Consider the following 19065-nt stretch of genomic DNA (forward strand, 5'->3'; position numbering starts at 1 on the left):
TCTCTCGTTGCTGCATCTCTTGATGTTTCCCCACTTTTCCAGCCGACCAGTAGCACTTGTTTGGTTGGGTGTCGATCTGCATGACTTCTTAAATGTGAGTAAACCCAGAGGCACGTCTCTTGTCTCAGATTGAAGGATAACTTTTTTTGCCCTTAGCCAAAATACTTGCTTGTGAATTGTTTCTCAAACATAATGCAGTAGAAGTATATGGACAAACAAATATGGATATCAAAGCAATTGAAGAAAAACTACCTCAAAATCTGATTTTTTTTTTAATGAAACTGTTCAAGACTTTATATCTGTGAAATTTATATGCAACCTTGCCCATCTGAGGGCAATCAGTGTTGTAAATATAAGTACAGCACTCAAGTAAATGGGGTCACATTCCACCACTGCACACATGCACATTCAAAATGAGGCAGGCCCAAGAATCAAATGACCAAATGGGATTTAATCACACTTTTACTGAACATATCCTTTATACAATCATGTGTTCACAAAGTGGTGAACCTCTCTCCGTCCTTGCTTGTGACCGACTGAGCCTTTCCAGGAAGGCCCTTTCATACCCAATAATGATACTATCACCTGTTACCAATCAACCTGTTTACCTGTGGAATGATCCAAACAGGTGTTTTTGGAGCATTCCACAACTTTCAGTCTTTAGTTGCTCCTGTCCCAACTTGTTTGAAACATGTTGCTGTCATTGAATTCAGAAAAAGCAGATATTTACAAAAATCAATGAAGCAGATAAAATGTTAAATATATTGTCTTTGTATAAACAAAGCTTTATTGTTAAAATACATGCATGCAATGAAAAAACAAACACAATTTGTGACCTATTTTCCTTTAGGAACTCCTCATAATATGCACTTGTAGGGGAACCAGTTCATTAAACCTCTAAGTTTAAACTGGGGCACTAACCTTCCTCAGCTCAGAAGGATTTTATTTATTATTTCTTGTAATGCTGATTTATTAATAACGAATGAACTGAAGGTAGACCAGTCGGATAATCTGAAGTGTACTGCCTACTGATTCCAATTGTCTCATGTCAAGTATCCAAAACCTAGCAGCTACCAACCTCTAGATGGCAGTATGGTTCCATGGTAGAAACTCGAACTAAAATCACAGTTTTGTCATTTTATAAACTAGAAACACAGGAAAAGCATTGATATCATACAGGTTATGAGTTTAGTACTGTAACAACATCCTAAGTTAACTCAAACATATCGATTACATTATCCTAGTGCGATACAAAAAAAGGCACACAGACATGCAAAAACAGTTTGCTACAGGAATGTCTAATTTATAACCTATCAGCATTATCTGATTTCAGAGATTCCTCTGAGGCCTTGTACTTATCCATTCAGGCGGTGTTGTTGTCCTTATCGGCTGTAAAGCAAAATTAGCATCTCCATGGCAACCTTTGAAGTTGAACTGTCTGTGCTTCCCGCTTCCCTGAAACAATGGGGGAAGGTGTTTCTGAGCCAGACTCTCTATTCACATACAGTCCTCTGCACAACCAAAACATCAAATGCCAGTTAAGACCAGACCTCCAGAGACACAATGTACTGAGCCAACGATAACACAACCTGGCCAAAACATCAAATGACAAAGCTTTCGTGGACATTAAAACTGCTCAGCCTTTTCATTTGGATGTTGATGAAAAGAATGTTTTTGTGAATGTCGTTCCTTTTCAAAAGGGGGAGAGTAGTAAGATGTTGATACACGTAGCAGTTACGGGAAAAGCAGTAAAACAAAAACAAAACAAAAAAAACAATTTAAAAAATCTCACATCACCATGAGTAACCAGACTACTGTGCACACTTCACATGGAGTAAAAGCCTTTCTTGACTCCAGTGCATTCACACTATCAGCACATAGGATCCAAGGCCTACAACAGCTGCTTAACAAACCTCACATTCATTTCATTCATGCAGGAGCTAATATGGCCCTACAGATGGATACCAAACAAGATCATGACTGTGTAGCAGAAACTAATAAGGAACTGCAACTACACTACACTCTGCACAAGGAACCAATCAACAATGTTCAAATGATATTATATTGTGATGGACTCAGTCATCATAAACCAACTGACACATTAGTGACATCATATGCTGTTGTAGAGGAAACATCAGCTGAATTAGAGACAAACACAGATAGTCTCTCAACCAGCATCAGCTCAAATGGCAGAATTAGTTGCGATAACAGAAGCATGCAAATTAGCAAAAGGAAAGACTGTAACTATCCACACTGATTCAGCTTTTGCAGTCCAAGCTGTACACATGGTCATGTGTCATTGGAGAAGGAAAGGTTTTGTGACCTGTAATGGCAATTTCAGTTCCTTGTACTTCATCTACTTGAGACACCCCACATCCCATTTCCTCACCAGGATATCAGGTCCTTTTGTGTTTTAAATTCTGATGTCTAGATCTCTTAACATCTACATACAAAGTCCTGCAGGATGCCTCCAGTGTGAGCCACCCCCTAGGGAGTTAGCTCTCAGCAGACCTAAAGGTGTGTTTTCACACCTTTGGGTAGGGGAGGCGCTCCTGTTAGCTTTGAAGCTCGGTTCTTTTTTGGAAGCTCAAGAATGGTCCAAAGAAGTCTTCAGTTCACAGCCAAAGTATTTATTGGAGGTAGGGCTGGGCCGATAGAACGATAGCGATATGTCTCGCAATAGACACGCCATCAATATCAATATAAAATGCATTCGATAAAACATTCGATAATTTTTTTTTCTTCGTCGGAAGAAACCTGAAGTTGCGAAGCGAGTTTGGTTGCATGAATAAAGGCACTCGCTCTCAGGTAACCAAGCAACGCAGGGAGTAATCGCTAATCAGTGAAAGAGACACGCTAACACGCCAATCATGTAACATGTAACAACATTATCACGTTCGGTTGCGCCATCTTGTTGTCACGTGTTTGTTGCTCCGCGAGGAGTGAGATGAGAAATAGAAAGTGAGCGCTGCAGCGAGCGAAGAAATCGTCGATAGAGCAGGGAAAGTCAGCTCGCCAGTATTTTGGATTTTATAAGTCGGACCGTAGTCAGACCAATGTGGTCTGTAACTTATGCAAGACTTTCGTCCCCACCAAGACCGCTAACACCACAAACTTATTTAACTACCGTAGCCGCGCTCACTCTTTGAAGCGCAGCCGTATTCGCCAACGCCCGCCAACCGCAGCACCACCGCATAAGCAGCTGACCACCATGCAGAGGTATCTGCTTCATTGCCTGATGACAAATCATCTAAAAGGCACGAAGACGTAATGGAGGCAGCGGCATATCATAAAGCTAAAGACATGCTTCACTGAGCACTGTGGAGAAGCCAGGTTATATCTCTAACACGTACTTTTTTTTTTCTTAAACACACTTGCAATAAAAACATAATTGAATAGTTCATGTATGTTTAGAGTAAGAAGAGTGACTGAAGTTGTTCATATGTCTAGGCTGGTTTTATAGTTCAGTCAGTGTTACTGTACTGTCTATCATGTTTGTTTGTATGTTACAGATGTCAAGTCTACCTCAGTTTCTGCTATGTTTCCAAAACACTGCACATATTTGAAAACATTTTATTCACCAGAGGGTGAATCAGCTTGTGAACTTACTGCACTAAACCTTCAGAAAAAAAGTTCTCAGGTTTCTCTCTGTTTACATTTTTACACTTTTTTTACATTTATTATTTGAGTGTTTTCCATGGTTGTGTTGACATTTCCTTTCTGCCTTGATAGCTGAGGGGATTATAATCAGAGGAAGGTTACATTTAAAATAAAAATGTTTAAATTGAATGTATTTTTCTCCTGATCCTTATTTTAAATAGGGCATAAAAAATATCAATAATTATCGATATCGGCCAATATAAAACACTTATATCACAATAGAGTTTTCAGCCATATCGCCCAGCCCTAATTGGAGGTCACATGTAAAGCAATGCAGCGCTGGTCTCAGACTGACAGAGTTCCCTCAGGATTTCAGCCAGAATGAGCACCGTTGTCAGACAATAGTTCATATTTATAGAGTTGAGATTGACCAACCCTGTACATTAATCAGATGGACATTACAGAACATTACTAGACATCTTCCAAGTACTGGGCACAACATATCTTGTTCTCTTGTTCTGAACATGTGATAAATAATCTATATGTGTGTGTATGTGTGTTGTCGTCAGGCTTGAGGATAATATTACGAACGCCATAAATAAGGAGGAGAGGTGCCATGAGCATCTTGTTATCAGCACTGATTGTCTCCGGGGACCTGATATTTATGACTCAAGGCTAAGAGTCAGATTCTTGTAGACATGCAAGGATTCTATCAAAGTGACAAGATGTTTTCGTGTATCAGAGTGTTCAACAAGATGTTCATGTAACAATTCCCCCTTTTGACATGATTTTATCATGTCAACACAAACAACAGAAGTATAAATGGATAGGTAAAAAACATCAAAAAGATAAAAACCAGTGATCTTAACAGTAATACAAGCAACAAAAATGAAATCAATGAAAAATGAAAAGGTAAAACACAAAAACAAATGAACACACAAAATGCAATAACCAAACCCAGTGAGCACAGCAAATAAACTCAAATTACAAACTTCAAAAACAAGGAATAACAATCTTTGAAATAGTAAAAAATCCAGACCAAAATGGAATAATAAGGAACAAAAAACACAGTGACAAGATGTCATAACGTAGTAAAAACAAAATAACATAATTCAGTAATAAAACATAGGAATATGAAATCATGACATAGTATAAACAAAATAATATAATGCAGTATAACCCATGGAACAAGAAGAACAAAAGTTGAATGAAACGGGCAAAATAATAATAATGAAATGGAATGTAATAGGGCTGCATGGTGGCGCAGCAGGTAGTGCGCGCAAGAAAGTTGCCGGTTCGATCCCCGGGTCAGGCGGGGCCTTTCTGTGTGAAGTTTGCATGTTCTTCCCGTGCATGCGTGGGTTCTCTCCGGGTACTCCAGCTTCCTCCCACAGATGAAAAAACATGCTCATTAGGTTACTTGATGACTCTAAATTGTCCGTAGGTGTGAGTGTGAGTGTGAATGGTTGTTTGTCCTTACATGTGGCCCTGCAATCGGCTGGCGACCGGTTCAGGGTGTACCCCGCCTCTCGCCCATTGTAGCTGGGATAGGCTCCAGCCCCCCGCAACCCCGAAAGGGATAGGCGGTATAGATAATGGATGGATGGATGGAATGTAATAAGAAAAAACATAAGAAAACATAATATAACAAAAGTAAAACCACAAAAATAAAACCAAATACCCATAACAAATTCTGAATCCACTAAAAATAAAATCTTAAACAACAAAAAATAAAAATTCTAAAATAAAAAAAATAAATGAATAAAACAGAAATAAATAAATATATATATTTTTTTAATGCTTAAGCAGGTCTAATGCAACATGAGCGGATCAGAGTCCACAACATGAAAGTCAATTCAAAAGCAGCATGAAAGAGGCCTTGTCAGCGTCGCTCCTACAAAGGGCTGTCCTGAACTGCCATGAGTGGGTCCCAGTCAGTCTGAGCGGAATTGCACCACAGTGAAACCAGGAGAACCAGAATGACCGTAGCAGACTTCCGAAGTAGGACAGACTTGCGTGTTTATCTGGGCCGTCAGGTGTCGGTAACAGCAAAGGAGCGCGCATTAGGATGGTTATGCAACCCAATTGAATGTTTAAGGCCAGCTGCAGGACTCCGATCCATCTCAGTTGCACGAGAAGAATAGAAAAACATATCATAATTAATAGGAGGTTTGACTGTGACTGTGAGAGGGTATATAAGTAACTGAGAGTAAAACATAAAAATTAAAAATGATTAAAATATAAAATGAAGATTAAAACATAAAATGATGATTAAAATAAAAATTAAACTGCAATTTGTAGTGCGTATGTGTTTGGCATCCTATATGTGAGCAATAATGTGTAAGCTGTTCTTCATTGCATTAACAGGCAGCAAGCATTTCTTCTTTGCACAAGCATGTGGAAAAAGTAAAACATGTGGAAACAATAAAACAAGTGGATAAGAAAAGCAGTCAAATAATAATACTGTGTTCATTGGAAAACCTGTTGTGTGTTCAAAATAATGAAAAGACATTTAAAACAATAAAAATGAAATAATAAAAATAACATAATATCAATATAGGTAAATTCTTAGAACTAAGTAAAAAATAGTAAAAGAAAACATCCCAAAAGGCACCATATCAAAAACAATAATAATGAAAAGAGATTATACAGGAGTTCTTAGTCTCATCTCTGAAGTAGAGCATTGTTCATTAAGAATTACCAGCAATAATAGATTAAATACAATCCACGCCTCTATGTGTATACAAGAGCTATATGTAGGAGTGTGTTAACCATTAGCGAGTCGCATGTGTATTCATGATGTCAAATGTACAAGCAGCGATTGTCTCCATCTTCCTCCATGTTGAAGTCCAGTTCAGCTTCAGCTTCTTCCTGTTCAAACTCAGAGGGGGAGGGGGAGAGCATGGAAACTGCCTCACCAGGACATTGTACTAATTGATAATGAGGTGGTGGTGGAAATTTATCATTAATGGCCGTGGTAATACATTTTAGACAGAGGTGCCTGATGCAAGACAGTGTAGTGTAACTAGGGGACTACCTTAATTTGATGTTGCATTCGTTGATAAAATAACGGGGCACCACCTTCCTCAGCTAAGGAGGACTGCAGAAATTAACTGCTATCGCTGATAAATACTAACGAATGAACTAACAGTAAACCAGTCTGATAATCTGAAGTGTAAACTCTGGATACAGGGATCGTATATATTCAGTTCAAAAGGACACCATCTAACCAGGACTTATATCAAAATATCATTTATTAAACAGAATTATGGATAATGAGTGATGTATCAGGGATAATAAGACAGAAGATGGGAGGTGATATGACAGAACACACAAGAAACTTACGGCAACATAATGGTAAATAAATTGGCGATAGTGAGAGGTAGTTGAAAGGGAATAATGGGGACGCGAACGTAAAGTTAGGGAATTAATGAGTAGTTGAGAGAATTTGGATAAATTAGCAGTATCTTAACCTCACGGACCAACTCTTATTCAAACCCGCTTAGCATGCCTACTTGACTGATGGCGTCCCGTTGTGCTCTGCTCCGAACTAACTCGAAGATGCCCAGATGGTTGTCCTTGGCTCGATCTACTCAGTGGTCTGGTGAAGGCCAAGCGCACCAAGGTGACGAGCTGATGTTGGACGGTGACGTCTCTGGAACTGGTTCTTCGGTGTCGGTTACAGATGAGGGGCGGCTCCGGATGGTCGTTAGTCGGACCAAGGATCAACAGCTGGCTGCAGGGTTTGGTTCGGTTGAGTCTGTGACGGATTATTTTAGACTGACAGTATAAATTAAGAGTCTCTTCGGTGGCTGGTCGAAAAAGGCTACAAAATTATTACTATCCGACTAAATTTACTGATGTTAAAACAAAACGTTTGGCTAAATAAAAAAAATTAACTTGAAAGCTTGCGGCAAGTTATAGAAACACGTCTTCTGAAAAATAAATCACGCTACTCGGTATGGCTTTTGAGTAGCTTGAAGACGGGAAAAACTTAAAGAGCAAAAACGACTGTGCAAAACTTAAGACAAAGAACTAAAAGACAAAACTAAACATAACATAAACAAAACTGAGTAACGCGCACTCTGAGTGACGTGCGCACTGCGGGTAACGCGCGCACTGTGAGTAACGTGCGCACTGTGAGTAACGAGCGCACGCACTGAATTCATGCTGCAGCTGCAGACATTTAAATCTCGCTCCGGGGCGTGTCTAATGGGCAGGCCGTCGAACATGTGAGACGCTTTGTGACGCGCAATCGCCTCAAGGAGCTGAATTAATCAATGACTCATACGAGGGGCTCATCTGCTTCTCACTATGGTCAATCACATATAATTTCAATAACAAATTTTCAATGACATTTCAACATTGTTCACAGCATGCATCAGGCACTTCCTATGGTTGGATGACAACATTAAATGATAATCTTGGTACAGTTTCATCCCAACTTGAATAATTACTCAATGTATAACTAATACAAAAACAAAAGAAAAAGAAAGAAATAACGAAATAAAGAAATGCAGACTATATTTGCTAAAATGATTATCATCCTTATGATTATTCCTTAATAAAAGTCTCATAAAGCACAATCAACTTCGAACCCTACAAACCCTTAGATGGTAGGAAAGGCTCCATAGCAGAGCCTCAGGCAAATCCTAAAACAAAGTTAGATTCACAGCTTGTCATGGGACATGGGAAAACATGGGCAGCATACAGATCATGGGTTTAGTCATGTGAATATGTCCAGTGTTGAGTTGTACAGAGATGCAATTGTCAGGTATACCAAGAAACAAAGTCCTCAGGCTTACAAACAGTTCATTTTAAGGTTGGCTACTTTGCAACCCATCAGCAGACTCTGTTTGTGGATTCAGTTGAAGCCTGGCCTTTGTTCTTCCCAGCCGGCTTTACTATATCCAGTCCTTAGGGCTATTGGGGGACCATTAGCATTGACATGGGACATCCTGTTTCTCTTCGAAATCACACTTCATTATGAGCATTCTAGATGGTCTATAGTTCAATCAGTTAGACTGGTTTACAACTCCGTTTCTCATGAGAAGTCAGAGAGGGTAAGAGAAGGTCAGTTAGAGGCTAGTTCTGCTACAACAGTTACTGCTGCAATGAGTGACATCAAAATGGAAGCAACTAGTGTCCTCCACTTGCCAAAAGTAGCATCAAACAAAGTAGTCAGTGTATTATCAATTCCAGAGTCTTCCGCTAGTTCAAAAGATAGTGTCCTGAGGCCAGTGAGGGCTCCGATTACAGAGCCATCTGGAGCTGTGTTGTTAAGGATGAACACACAGCAGTCTTGGGCAAAGAGAGCCCACACAGCACCTTTTTCAGCTAGGAGAAAATCAAGGGCCAATCTGTTTTGATACGTCATCACAGAAGTAGCAGCCTGTTGTTCATGCAGGCCTGCTACAGCATCTCTAGTCACGTTATTCAATCTTTGGATATTAAAATGGACACAATTAATATGAGGAACATATTTATTTATGGTCACCGACCAGAAGAGGGAAGATTTAAAACCTGCCGCAACTTGATTAACTAGTTTTTATTCATCAGGCATACCTCTGGTGACTCCAATTGCATCTACGTAGGTCCGAGTGTTATGGTATAAATCAAATACACTACATTTATGTCTGTGGGGAATGAATGTAGACTGAAAGGCTGCAGACTGCCAAGAGACAATTTCTGATGCTGTATGCATCTTTGATTCTAGGTTTTGGTGTAGAGTGGGGGTGTATAAGGGTTGCAGAGGGGACGTGTCGAATCATTGTTTCTCTTCTGGACAGATAAAGCTTCAAGCTGCCGACTGTCCCACCACAGGATGGGCAATATGGTCGGCACTACTAATGTGGTTAATATAGCGACAGTGAGTCAGGTTCCAAATCCAAATCTCCAGAGTGGAGTCTTTTAGAAGACGTGATCCGCTGAGGTTGGTCTAAGTTACCATAGCTTTTCAATTTCAGCATGTCAATCGTCATTGTTAGTAGATGAGGCCTCTAAGTCAGTGCGAACCTCAGTCAATGTTCTTTCAGTGGGGTCCTGAGTAAGTGTACAGTGTGTTTTATGGATCCAATTACTCAGCCTGTCGTCTGTCAAGCAGACTTTCACACAATGTGATGTAGTTTCTGCTACCTTGTATGGTCCTTTCCACCTAGCCTTGAGAGGCTGGGTGGTAAACTGCGCCGAACTTATGCCGGATCCCAAACATCTTTTCCACTTGTCTTAGATCCTCATTAGAGAAATGAGGGACATTGTCAGATCTTATGACTTCTGGGATTCCAAATCTGGGTATAATTTCTCTTTTCAGCCAATTAATCACTTCTTTTTCTTTTTCTGTTTTGGTAGGTGTGGCTTCCACCCATCGAGAAAATGGATCTACACAGAATAGAAGATATCTTTTACCTTCAGTTCTGTGCTCTGCCCCGTATCAGTAAAATCAATTACTATTTCTTTCCATGGGGCATCAGGAACTGGGTAGCTGCCTAACCCAGCTTTGAGTGAGATCTTTGGATTGAACTGACTGCATATCTCACAAGACTGCACAAAATATGTGGTGATGTCTTTAAGATGGGGATACCTCTGCTGTGTGCTTCTTGACACAGCATATTTAGTAGTTCCTTCCTTCATGATTTCTCCAGAGCCCTAGAGAATCTTTTGTGGCTTCTTTTTCTCTCCATGTCCGTTTTTCAGATGGAGCAGCAGCTTCTTGATGTTTTGCACACATAGATCTCTATGTGGCTTGTCATCAGGAGCCTTCTGAGACACATATTGTACCCTGCTATCTCTTTTGCTGCCATATCTGCAGCATTGTTGCCTCTTACAATTTTGCCATTTCCTTTTTGATGTCCTCTGCACTAGATTATAGCAACCTGTTCTGGCTCTAGCAGGGCATAATAAAGGTCAAGTAACTGATTCAGATGTTTAACAGGAGTGCCAGCTGAGGTCATAAAACCTTTCCTCCTCCAATGACACATGTCCACATGCACAGCTTGAACCGCATAAGCCAAATCAGTATAGATGTTTACAGTCTTGCCTTTCGCTAATTTGCATGCTTCGGTTATCGCAATTAATTCCGCCTTCTGAGCTGAAGCTGGTTGTGGAACGATTTGCACTTGTTTTGTCTGTAAACCAGCTGTCGTTTCTTCTACAACGGCGTATGACGTCATTAAAGTGCCTGTCGGAGTGTGATGACTATGACCGTCGCAGAACAATATCATTTGAGCATTCTCAATCGGTTCTTTGTGTAGAGAGGAGTGTAGTTGCATCTCCTTGTCAGTTTCTGCCACAGAATCATGATCTTGTACAGTATCCATCTGTAGAGCCATGTTAGTGCCTTCACTAGTGAAGTGAATGTGAGGCTTGTTAAGCATCTGTTGCAGGCCTAAAATTCAGTGTGCTGATAGTTAGAGTCGAGAAATGCTTTTATGCCATGTGTAGTGTGCTCTACAGTCTGGTTGCTCATGGTGACGTGAGATGTTTTTTGTACTGCTTTCTCTATTGCTGCTACATGTCTGATGCATGTAGGATGTCCTCTTTCCACATTAACCAATTTGGAAACATCAAAATTTTTCTGTCTGTTGCACTCCTACTCTCCCTCTTTTCGGAATCGGAACGGCATTAACAAAGCCGTTCTTTTCATCAACATCCAAATGGAAAGGCTCTGAGTAGTTCAGAGAGTGTAGAGAGCAAGCATTAGACAATGCGGCCTTGACATCTACAAAGGCCTTATCAGCCTCTGCTGTCCACTGCAAGGGAGAGTTGTAGTTTGTGTATCCAGCCTGTGTGATCAGTGCCCTTAAAGGTGCCACCAGACCAGAAAAATCAGGGATAAAGTTCTTGCTGTACGTTACTAACCCCAGAAATTGCATCATAGATTTAACAGTGGTTGGTTTGGAATGACTCAAAATGTAATGTTTTCTGGGCAGTTGTCATGTTTAGAACGGAGGAACTAACCACACGGCCCAAAAATGTGACCTTAGGTCTCCCGATCTGGAGTTTAGACTTCGAGACTTTGAAGCCACAGTGCGCAAGATGGCGTAGAAGTGTTTCAGTGGCCTTCATGATAGAATCAGAGTTTAACAAAAGGCTCAAGAAACAAGTCATGTAAACACAGAGAGTCACCAGGTGTTAACCCTGGGCAGCCCTATTGTGGAGGGGCTCTAGGTTCAGGAGGGGGAGGATACATGGAATGAGTATAGGGAGGAGTTCCTCCCTGTGAGCGTGAGTGCTGAACAGAACAGAACAGTCACGGGCCCAATGACCTAAGCCACCGCATATTAAACAGTGATTAAAAGACAGTGGAGCTACGCCAAATCGATCGATGCGTTTCAGCCCTCGCCTGTTGTTATTACGCTTTAAGGCAACAGGTCGGTACGAGTAGGGAGGAGGGTCGGGATAAGGGTCATATGGAAGGGGTGGGGCAAAGGGCAAGGGGTGAGGAATGGGCTGAGATGGTAGCTGCTGAGGCAACTGTTTAGCAGCAGCCTTGTTGAGATTTACATCATCTCTCATTTTCTTCACTTTTGATTTTAGCAGTTGAGCCTGAAGGGAGGCCAAATCGTTATCTTCCTGACATTGATGCTCGAGGTCATTATCAATGTATTGGATAACATGAGCAGCCCACACAGTGTGCGTCATGCTCGGCAAACCAACCAAGAATGCTTTGATCCACTGAGGATCCCTTTGTCTATGTCTGGCAGGCCAGATTTAATCAGCGCGGTATCTTGCAGGGAGAACGGAGTGTACGCGTCCACGGTGCATCCACCAGCGGCGGTTGCTGACGTCAGCGGCATCTGAAACTGACGACGACGGGTGTCTGAGCAAGCATGGATGTTACCAGGAGCGGAGTCGCGCGTGATGGAGTGAGACAGATTAAGAAAGCTTGATTGGTCAGTGCGGTCTTTCCAATTGTGAAGGCCATGTTGCTCAAAAGCAGAGGTTAGAGCGTGAATGGAGGGATCAACGCATTCAGACTCCGAAGCGTTCTGACTGTTCATGTGGGTCAGTTCGGATGCTAGAGCACAGGATCGGGTTTGCAAGAGCGTCGGCGTTCTGAGTGATTGATCAATGTTCACGCGCACAGTTTCATTCAAATATCTCTCTGCCTGTCTTTGTGATTCTTCATTGCCTGGATATGGGGCGGTTTGTAACAGACCATTTTAATCATGACTAACAGAGACATCATTGTGTTTTGATTTGAGAGTGTATCTGAGCCGATTGAGGATGTAGTTTGTGTCTTTATCGGCGCTGCAGGGCTCGTATACTCGGCTTGAGGCATCTGATGCTGAAAAGCATCCATCATTGCCCGTGCCTCAGTGTAAGGCACTGACTGTTTAGACAAGAGTGAATCATCTTTTGGTTCTGTGCACTGTGTGTCTGGAGGTAAGGTCGCGGCTGGCACTTGATGTTTTGGTTGTGCAGAGGACAGAGACAGAATGGAGAATTTAAATTCTCCCATTAAACAGAGGCAATCTGTCAAAAATGTCTCAGCTCTTTTTTCTTCTTTCTCCGCTTTGCCTCTGTCCAGTATTCCTGCATCTTGCACTAAAGCTCTGGCCTGATCTCTACTCCCTGTAGCCAGATTCAGAAATATACTGAAATCGCTCGGCTTTGGCGGAGCGTTTTCACAGTCTCCAAACATGCCTCTCATCTGCATTTCCTTCACCCAATTCACAAATCTATCCCTGCCATTATCTTTTTCCTCAGGCAGGACTTTTTTCTGCCATCTGGTCAATGTTTCAAACAACACCAACCCCAATGAGCCGGGTTTACATTCCTGCCACTTGTCAACAACTGATTGTGACATTTTTCAAAAGTTTTCACACGTGTTTTTCAGAGAAGGAGAATGGCGTAATGCCCGAATGAGGACCCGATCAAGAAGCTTCTGCACAAAGTCTAGTCCTATGTGCGCTTGATCGCTGGGGGTTTTCCAGTCTATTCACTCGTTTTAATTCACCAATCTCGGTAACACCTTAACTGAAAATCCCCTTTAACCTATTCCAGTGCTCCCCTTTTCAAAACTACTTGAGATCTGTGTCAGTACAGGAATTCTCGATCAGTCTGTACTGCTCGATACGCTGTCACTCACACAGTAAAATATCAATCAAGTAGGAAACCACCGCACATTTATATGAAAAATAATAAACTTATCCCTGTGTCCTTATGAACAGTTTAACTCTACAGCTCACAACTCAACAGGAGAATTCTCGTATTTCTATCTATTTTTTTTTTTTTTTTTTTATACTTATGCCCAGCACACGGTCATAGTCTGCTTATAGACCGGGGCCAGCTACACGCATCGATAGTCTGCCTATAGACTGGAGGTGATTCTCTTGTTTGGCTTCAGCACCCCACTCAGGGCCAAAGCTATTCTCTTACAGCTCCACGTGCCTCCCAGGGCCAGAACTGTCTTCTGTTGCTATCATGCACCTCTCTGGGCCGGAGCTTACCTTTGTCGCTACCACGTCCTAATGATGGAGCTTACCTTTCTAAATAATCTATGTGTTTATACTTAACATGTGACCATTCATTTAATAAACAAGTTTTTTCTTTAAGCATCAAATTATTTAGTTTTTAGCGATCAGTGGATGGCATTTAGTCAGACAATTGTAATTTAATATGTCCAATGTGCAGAAGTTTCTGATAGAAAAGAGGTTTCTGCATACCTTTGATTTAGGTGCCTAGAATTGTCTGAAAAAAGTCCTCCTCTGATCAACTCAGGTGGTCATCAATAGGACACGGCCTCGGAGTCAGCCAAGCCGAGTCATGGCACCAATTTGTTAGCTTTGAAGCTCGGCTCTTTATTGGAAGCTCAAGAATGGTCCGGAAGTATTTATTGGAGGTCACAGGTAAAGCAATGCAGCGCTGGTCTCAGAGTGTCAGAGTTCCCTCAGGATCTCAGCCAAAATGAGTACCGTTGTCAGGCAAAAGTTCATATTTATGGTGCCAACCCCGTACAATAATCAGATATACGTTACAGAACATAACTGGACAGTTTCCAAGTACTGGGCACAACATATCTTGTTCTGAACATCTGATAAACAATCTGTATGTGTGTGTTTGTGTGTTGTCATCAGGCGTGGGGATAATATTCCAAACGTCATAAATAAGGAGGAGAGGTGCCATGAGCATCTTGTTATCAGCACTGATTGTCTCCAGGGACCTAATATTTATGACTCAAGGCTAAGAGTCAAGTTCTTCAAGACATGCAAGGATTCTATCAAAGTGAGAAGATGTTTTCATGTATCAGAGTGTTCAACAAGATGTTCTATGTAACAAGTGCACTTAAGGGTTATATCAAAACCACGGTGAGATTATAAGAATAATCAATTCATTGGTAATTATAGTAAAACACACAAGTATGAGTTATAAGAAAATATATGCTTAGACAGTAAGTCCATACAACATTTGCCAGGGTTAACGTCACAGCACAGAGAAACAGCTGCAGATTTGGCTGATACAATAAATTATATCAAAAGGGGGATGTCAAAATCTCCAGTCTGGTTGTGTTGCTTCTTAAGGTAGGTGGTCACTTGCAGTTTGGGGGGCTGCAGAGTTGACTGCCGCTAACAGGGGTAACACAATACAGCACAATACAGTAATGATGTTCCCACCTCATTTTAATGGAACCGAATGAATGTCCTTGTACCGTTCAGAGTTGCATTAGATACGCGCCTAAATAACATTCACACACAGGTTGCTAATCACATTCCAAGGACAAGATGTGGACGGTAGTTGGGCTGTCCACGTCCTGGTAACTGGCCAATTACATTCGGTCGCGCAAGTCCAACTTCTGTACGGGGCTGTCTTAAGCCCAAGAAGATAAATGTGAACTTTAATCAGAAATCTGTGCTCATTCTGACGGAGGTCCTGCGAGAACTCTGTCATTCTGAACCCAGCACTGCTATACTTCACCTGTGACCTCAATAAATACTTCAGCTGTGATCTGAAGATTTCTCCGGTCTGTTCTTGGGCTTCCAACAAAAGAATCAGGGCTAACAGACACACCTGAAATCTTTTCCACACGTTTTGCAAGAACATGGCTTCTCACCTGTGTGGATCCTCATATGAACATTCAATCCTGATGCATGACGAAATCTTTCCCCACAGGTGTTGCATGAATAAGGCTTCTCACCTGTGTGGATCCTCATGTGAACATTCAATGCTGTGGTGTTACTAAAACTTTTCCCACAGGTGTTGCATGAATATGGCTTCTCACCTGTGTGGATCCTCATATGAACATTCAATGGTGTTGTGCGACGAAATCTTTTCCCACAGGTGCTGCATGAATAAGGCTTCTCACCTGTGTGGATCCTCATATGAACATTCATTGCTGATGCGTCATTAAAACTTTTCCCACAGGTGCTGCATGAACATGGCTTCTCCCCTGTGTGGATTATCATATGAGCATTTAATATTGCTGCATTACTAAAACTTTTCCCACAGGTGTTGCACAAAAATGGCTTCTCACCTGTGTGGCTCCTCATATGAACATTCAATGGCGTTGTGTAACGAAATCTTTTCCCACAGATGCTGCATGAATAAGGCTTCTCCCCTGTGTGGATCCTCATATGAACATTCATTGCTGATGCGTCATTAAAACGTTTCCCACAGGTGCTGCATGAATATGGCTTCTCCCCTGAGTGGATCCTCATATGAGCATTTAATATTGCTGCATTACTAAAACTTTTCCCACAGGTGTTGCACAAATATGGCTTCTCCCGTGTGTGGATCCTCATATGATTAATCCATGCTGTTGTATGCCTGAATCTTTTCCCACAGGTGCTGCATGAAAATGGCTTCTCCCCTGTGTGGGTCCTCATATGAGTATTCAATGATGATTTCTGACTGAATCTTTTCTCACAGGTGTTGCACGAATACGGCTTCTCACCTGTGTGGATCCTCAGGTGTCTCTGAAGTCGTGACTTAAACTTAAAATCTGTTCCACAAGTGTCACATTTGTGAGACTTTTTAACTCTGTGAGGATTACAGTGAACCTCTGACAAGTTTGGGTTGTATATATTGTCACAGTGACTTTCGCTTTCCTTTGGCTTTAGGTCTGCGTCTCTACTTGATCCTGAGTCTCCATGCTCACCTCCTCTCTGATCTTGGCTCTCAGCTACATGAGAGCTGTTGGAGACGAGCTGCTGGTCACTTTCCTCATGAGCAGGAGTCAACATGAAGGCTTCAGTCTCCTCCTTCAGTACAAACTGCTCTCCCTCCTGTCTGGTGTAGAGTTCCTCCTCTTCCTCTTTAATCTGAGGAGGTTCTGACTCCTCTTGGTCCAGACTGGAGATCCTCTCCTGGTCACAGAGAACCTCCTCCTCCTCCTCCTCCTTCTGACGGACATGTTGCTGTGGGAGCTCTTCAGGGACAGACAATAAAACGCTGCTGTGATGACAGAGATAAAATGCAGTCGTGCTAGCAAACTACCACCATTATATATTCAAACACCTGGGGTTGTACGCATACGGAATTCCTCTGTCTTGTTATAATAATAACAAGAATAATAATTTATTTTTACACACCTATTCTGTGTAACTTTATTTCAGGTTTCCAGACGACATCCAGCAGTCTGCGCTGACGGTCGATCTCTTCTTCGTACTCGACGACAGTTTTTTCAACAACTCTGAATATTTCCTCGGCAGCAGCAGTCAGTCGCTCGTTGACAAACTCTCTCAAGTATTTAACTGCAGACATTGTTGCTTCATTAAAATGAGATACCTACGATACAATGTTGCTTTCCAGCTAACTCAGTGCAGATGCGTCTTTCTTCTTCTTCTTCTTCTTCTTCTTCTTCGTCTTCTTCTTCTTCTTCTTCTTCTTCTTCTTCTTCTTCTTCTTCTTCTTCTTCTTCTTCTTCTTCTTCTTCTTCTTCTTCGTTGACGGGTAACGGCGGCTTACATCCTTTGTGTCGCATTACTGCCCTCTTCTGGTGATAATTAGCTACAACAGTGTCTTGAATGAGCTCCAAATCTCCCAACACTGTTTCCAGTGGCCACAAACAGGACATATCACAGTTGGACAAATCTCCTTTAAACAGACACACGAGTCTCTTCTTGCTGCATCTCCTGATGTTTCCCCACTTTTCCAGCCGACCAGTAGCATTTGTTTGGTTGGGTGTCGATCTGCATGACTTCTTAAATGTGAGTAAACCCAGAGGCACGTCTTTTGTCTCAGATTGAAGGATAACTTTTTTTGCCCTTAGCCAAAATTCTTGCTTGTGAATTGTTTCTCAAACATAATACAGTAGAAGTATATGGACATACAAATATGGATATCAAAGCAATTGAAGAAAAACTCCCTCAAAATTAGATTTATTTTTAAATGAAACTGTTCAAGACTTTATATCTGTGAAATTTATATGCAACCTTGCCCATCTGAGGGCAATCAGTGTTGTAAATATAAGTACAGCACTCAAGTACATGGAGTTACATTCCACCACTGCACACATGCACATTCAAAATGAGGCAGGCCCAAGAATCAAATGACCAAATGGGATTTAATCACACTTTTACTGAACATATCCTTTATACAATCATGTGTTCACAAAGTGGTGAACCTCTCTCCATCCTCGCTTGTGACCAACTGAGCCTTTCCAGGAAGGCCCTTTCATACCCAATAATGATACTATCACCTGTTACCAATCAACCTGTTTACCTGTGGAATGATCCAAACAGGTGTTTTTGGAGCATTCCACAACTTTCAGTCTTTAGTTGCTCCTGTCCCAACTTGTTTGAAACATGTTGCTGTCATTAAATTCAGAAAAAGCAGATATTTACAAAAATCAATGAAGCAGATAAAATGTTAAATATATTGTCTTTGTATAAACAAAGCTTTATTGTTAAAATACATGCATGCAATGAAAAAACAAACACAATTTGTGACCTATTTTCCTTTAGGAACTCCTCATAATATGCACTTGTAGGGGAACCAGTTCATTAAACCTCTAAGTTTAAACTGGGGCACTAACCTTCCTCAGCTCAGAAGGATTTTATTTATTATTTCTTGTAATGCTGATTTATTAATAACGAATGAACTGAAGGTAGACCAGTCGGATAATCTGAAGTGTACTGCCTACTGATTCCAATTGTCTCATGTCAAGTATCCAAAACCTAGCAGCTACCAACCTCTAGATGGCAGTATGGTTCCATGGTAGAAACTCGAACTAAAATCACAGTTTTGTCATTTTATAAACTAGAAACACAGGAAAAGCATTGATATCATACAGATTATGAGTTTAGTACTGTAAGAACATCCTAAGTTAACTCAAACATATCGATTACATTATCCTAGTGCGATACAAAAAAAGGCACACAGACATGCAAAAACAGTTTGCTACAGGAATGTCTAATTTATAACCTATCAGCATTATCTGATTTCGGAGATTCCTCTGAGTCCTGGTACTTATCCATTCAGGCGGTGTTGTTGTCCTTATCGGCTGTAAAGCAAAATTAGCATCTC

At 41.3% G+C, this 19065-nt stretch overlaps 1 protein-coding gene across 2 annotated transcripts; it reads right to left on the minus strand.

The window, feature by feature from the left end:
• Positions 1-432: 432 nt before the first annotated feature.
• On the minus strand, positions 433-17422 carry LOC139332032 (zinc finger protein 664-like). Of its 2 annotated transcripts, XM_070963710.1 has the most exons (4): positions 17130-17422; positions 16073-16966; positions 15905-15988; positions 433-1455 (listed from the first exon to the last, which is right to left on the minus strand). In XM_070963710.1, the coding sequence occupies exons 1-4, from the start codon at positions 17299-17301 to the stop codon at positions 1403-1405; spliced, it is 1203 nt and encodes a 400-aa protein (XP_070819811.1). In that variant the 5' UTR covers positions 17302-17422; the 3' UTR covers positions 433-1402. The 2 variants fall into 2 exon arrangements, with proteins under 2 accessions (XP_070819811.1, XP_070819810.1); XM_070963709.1 differs by lacking the exon at positions 433-1455 and having other exon boundaries at positions 6845-15988.
• Positions 17423-19065: the final 1643 nt, after the last annotated feature.

The sequence above is a fragment of the Chaetodon trifascialis genome, chromosome 6, assembly GCF_039877785.1.
Source record: "Chaetodon trifascialis isolate fChaTrf1 chromosome 6, fChaTrf1.hap1, whole genome shotgun sequence".
Lineage (NCBI taxonomy): Eukaryota > Metazoa > Chordata > Actinopteri > Chaetodontiformes > Chaetodontidae > Chaetodon > Chaetodon trifascialis.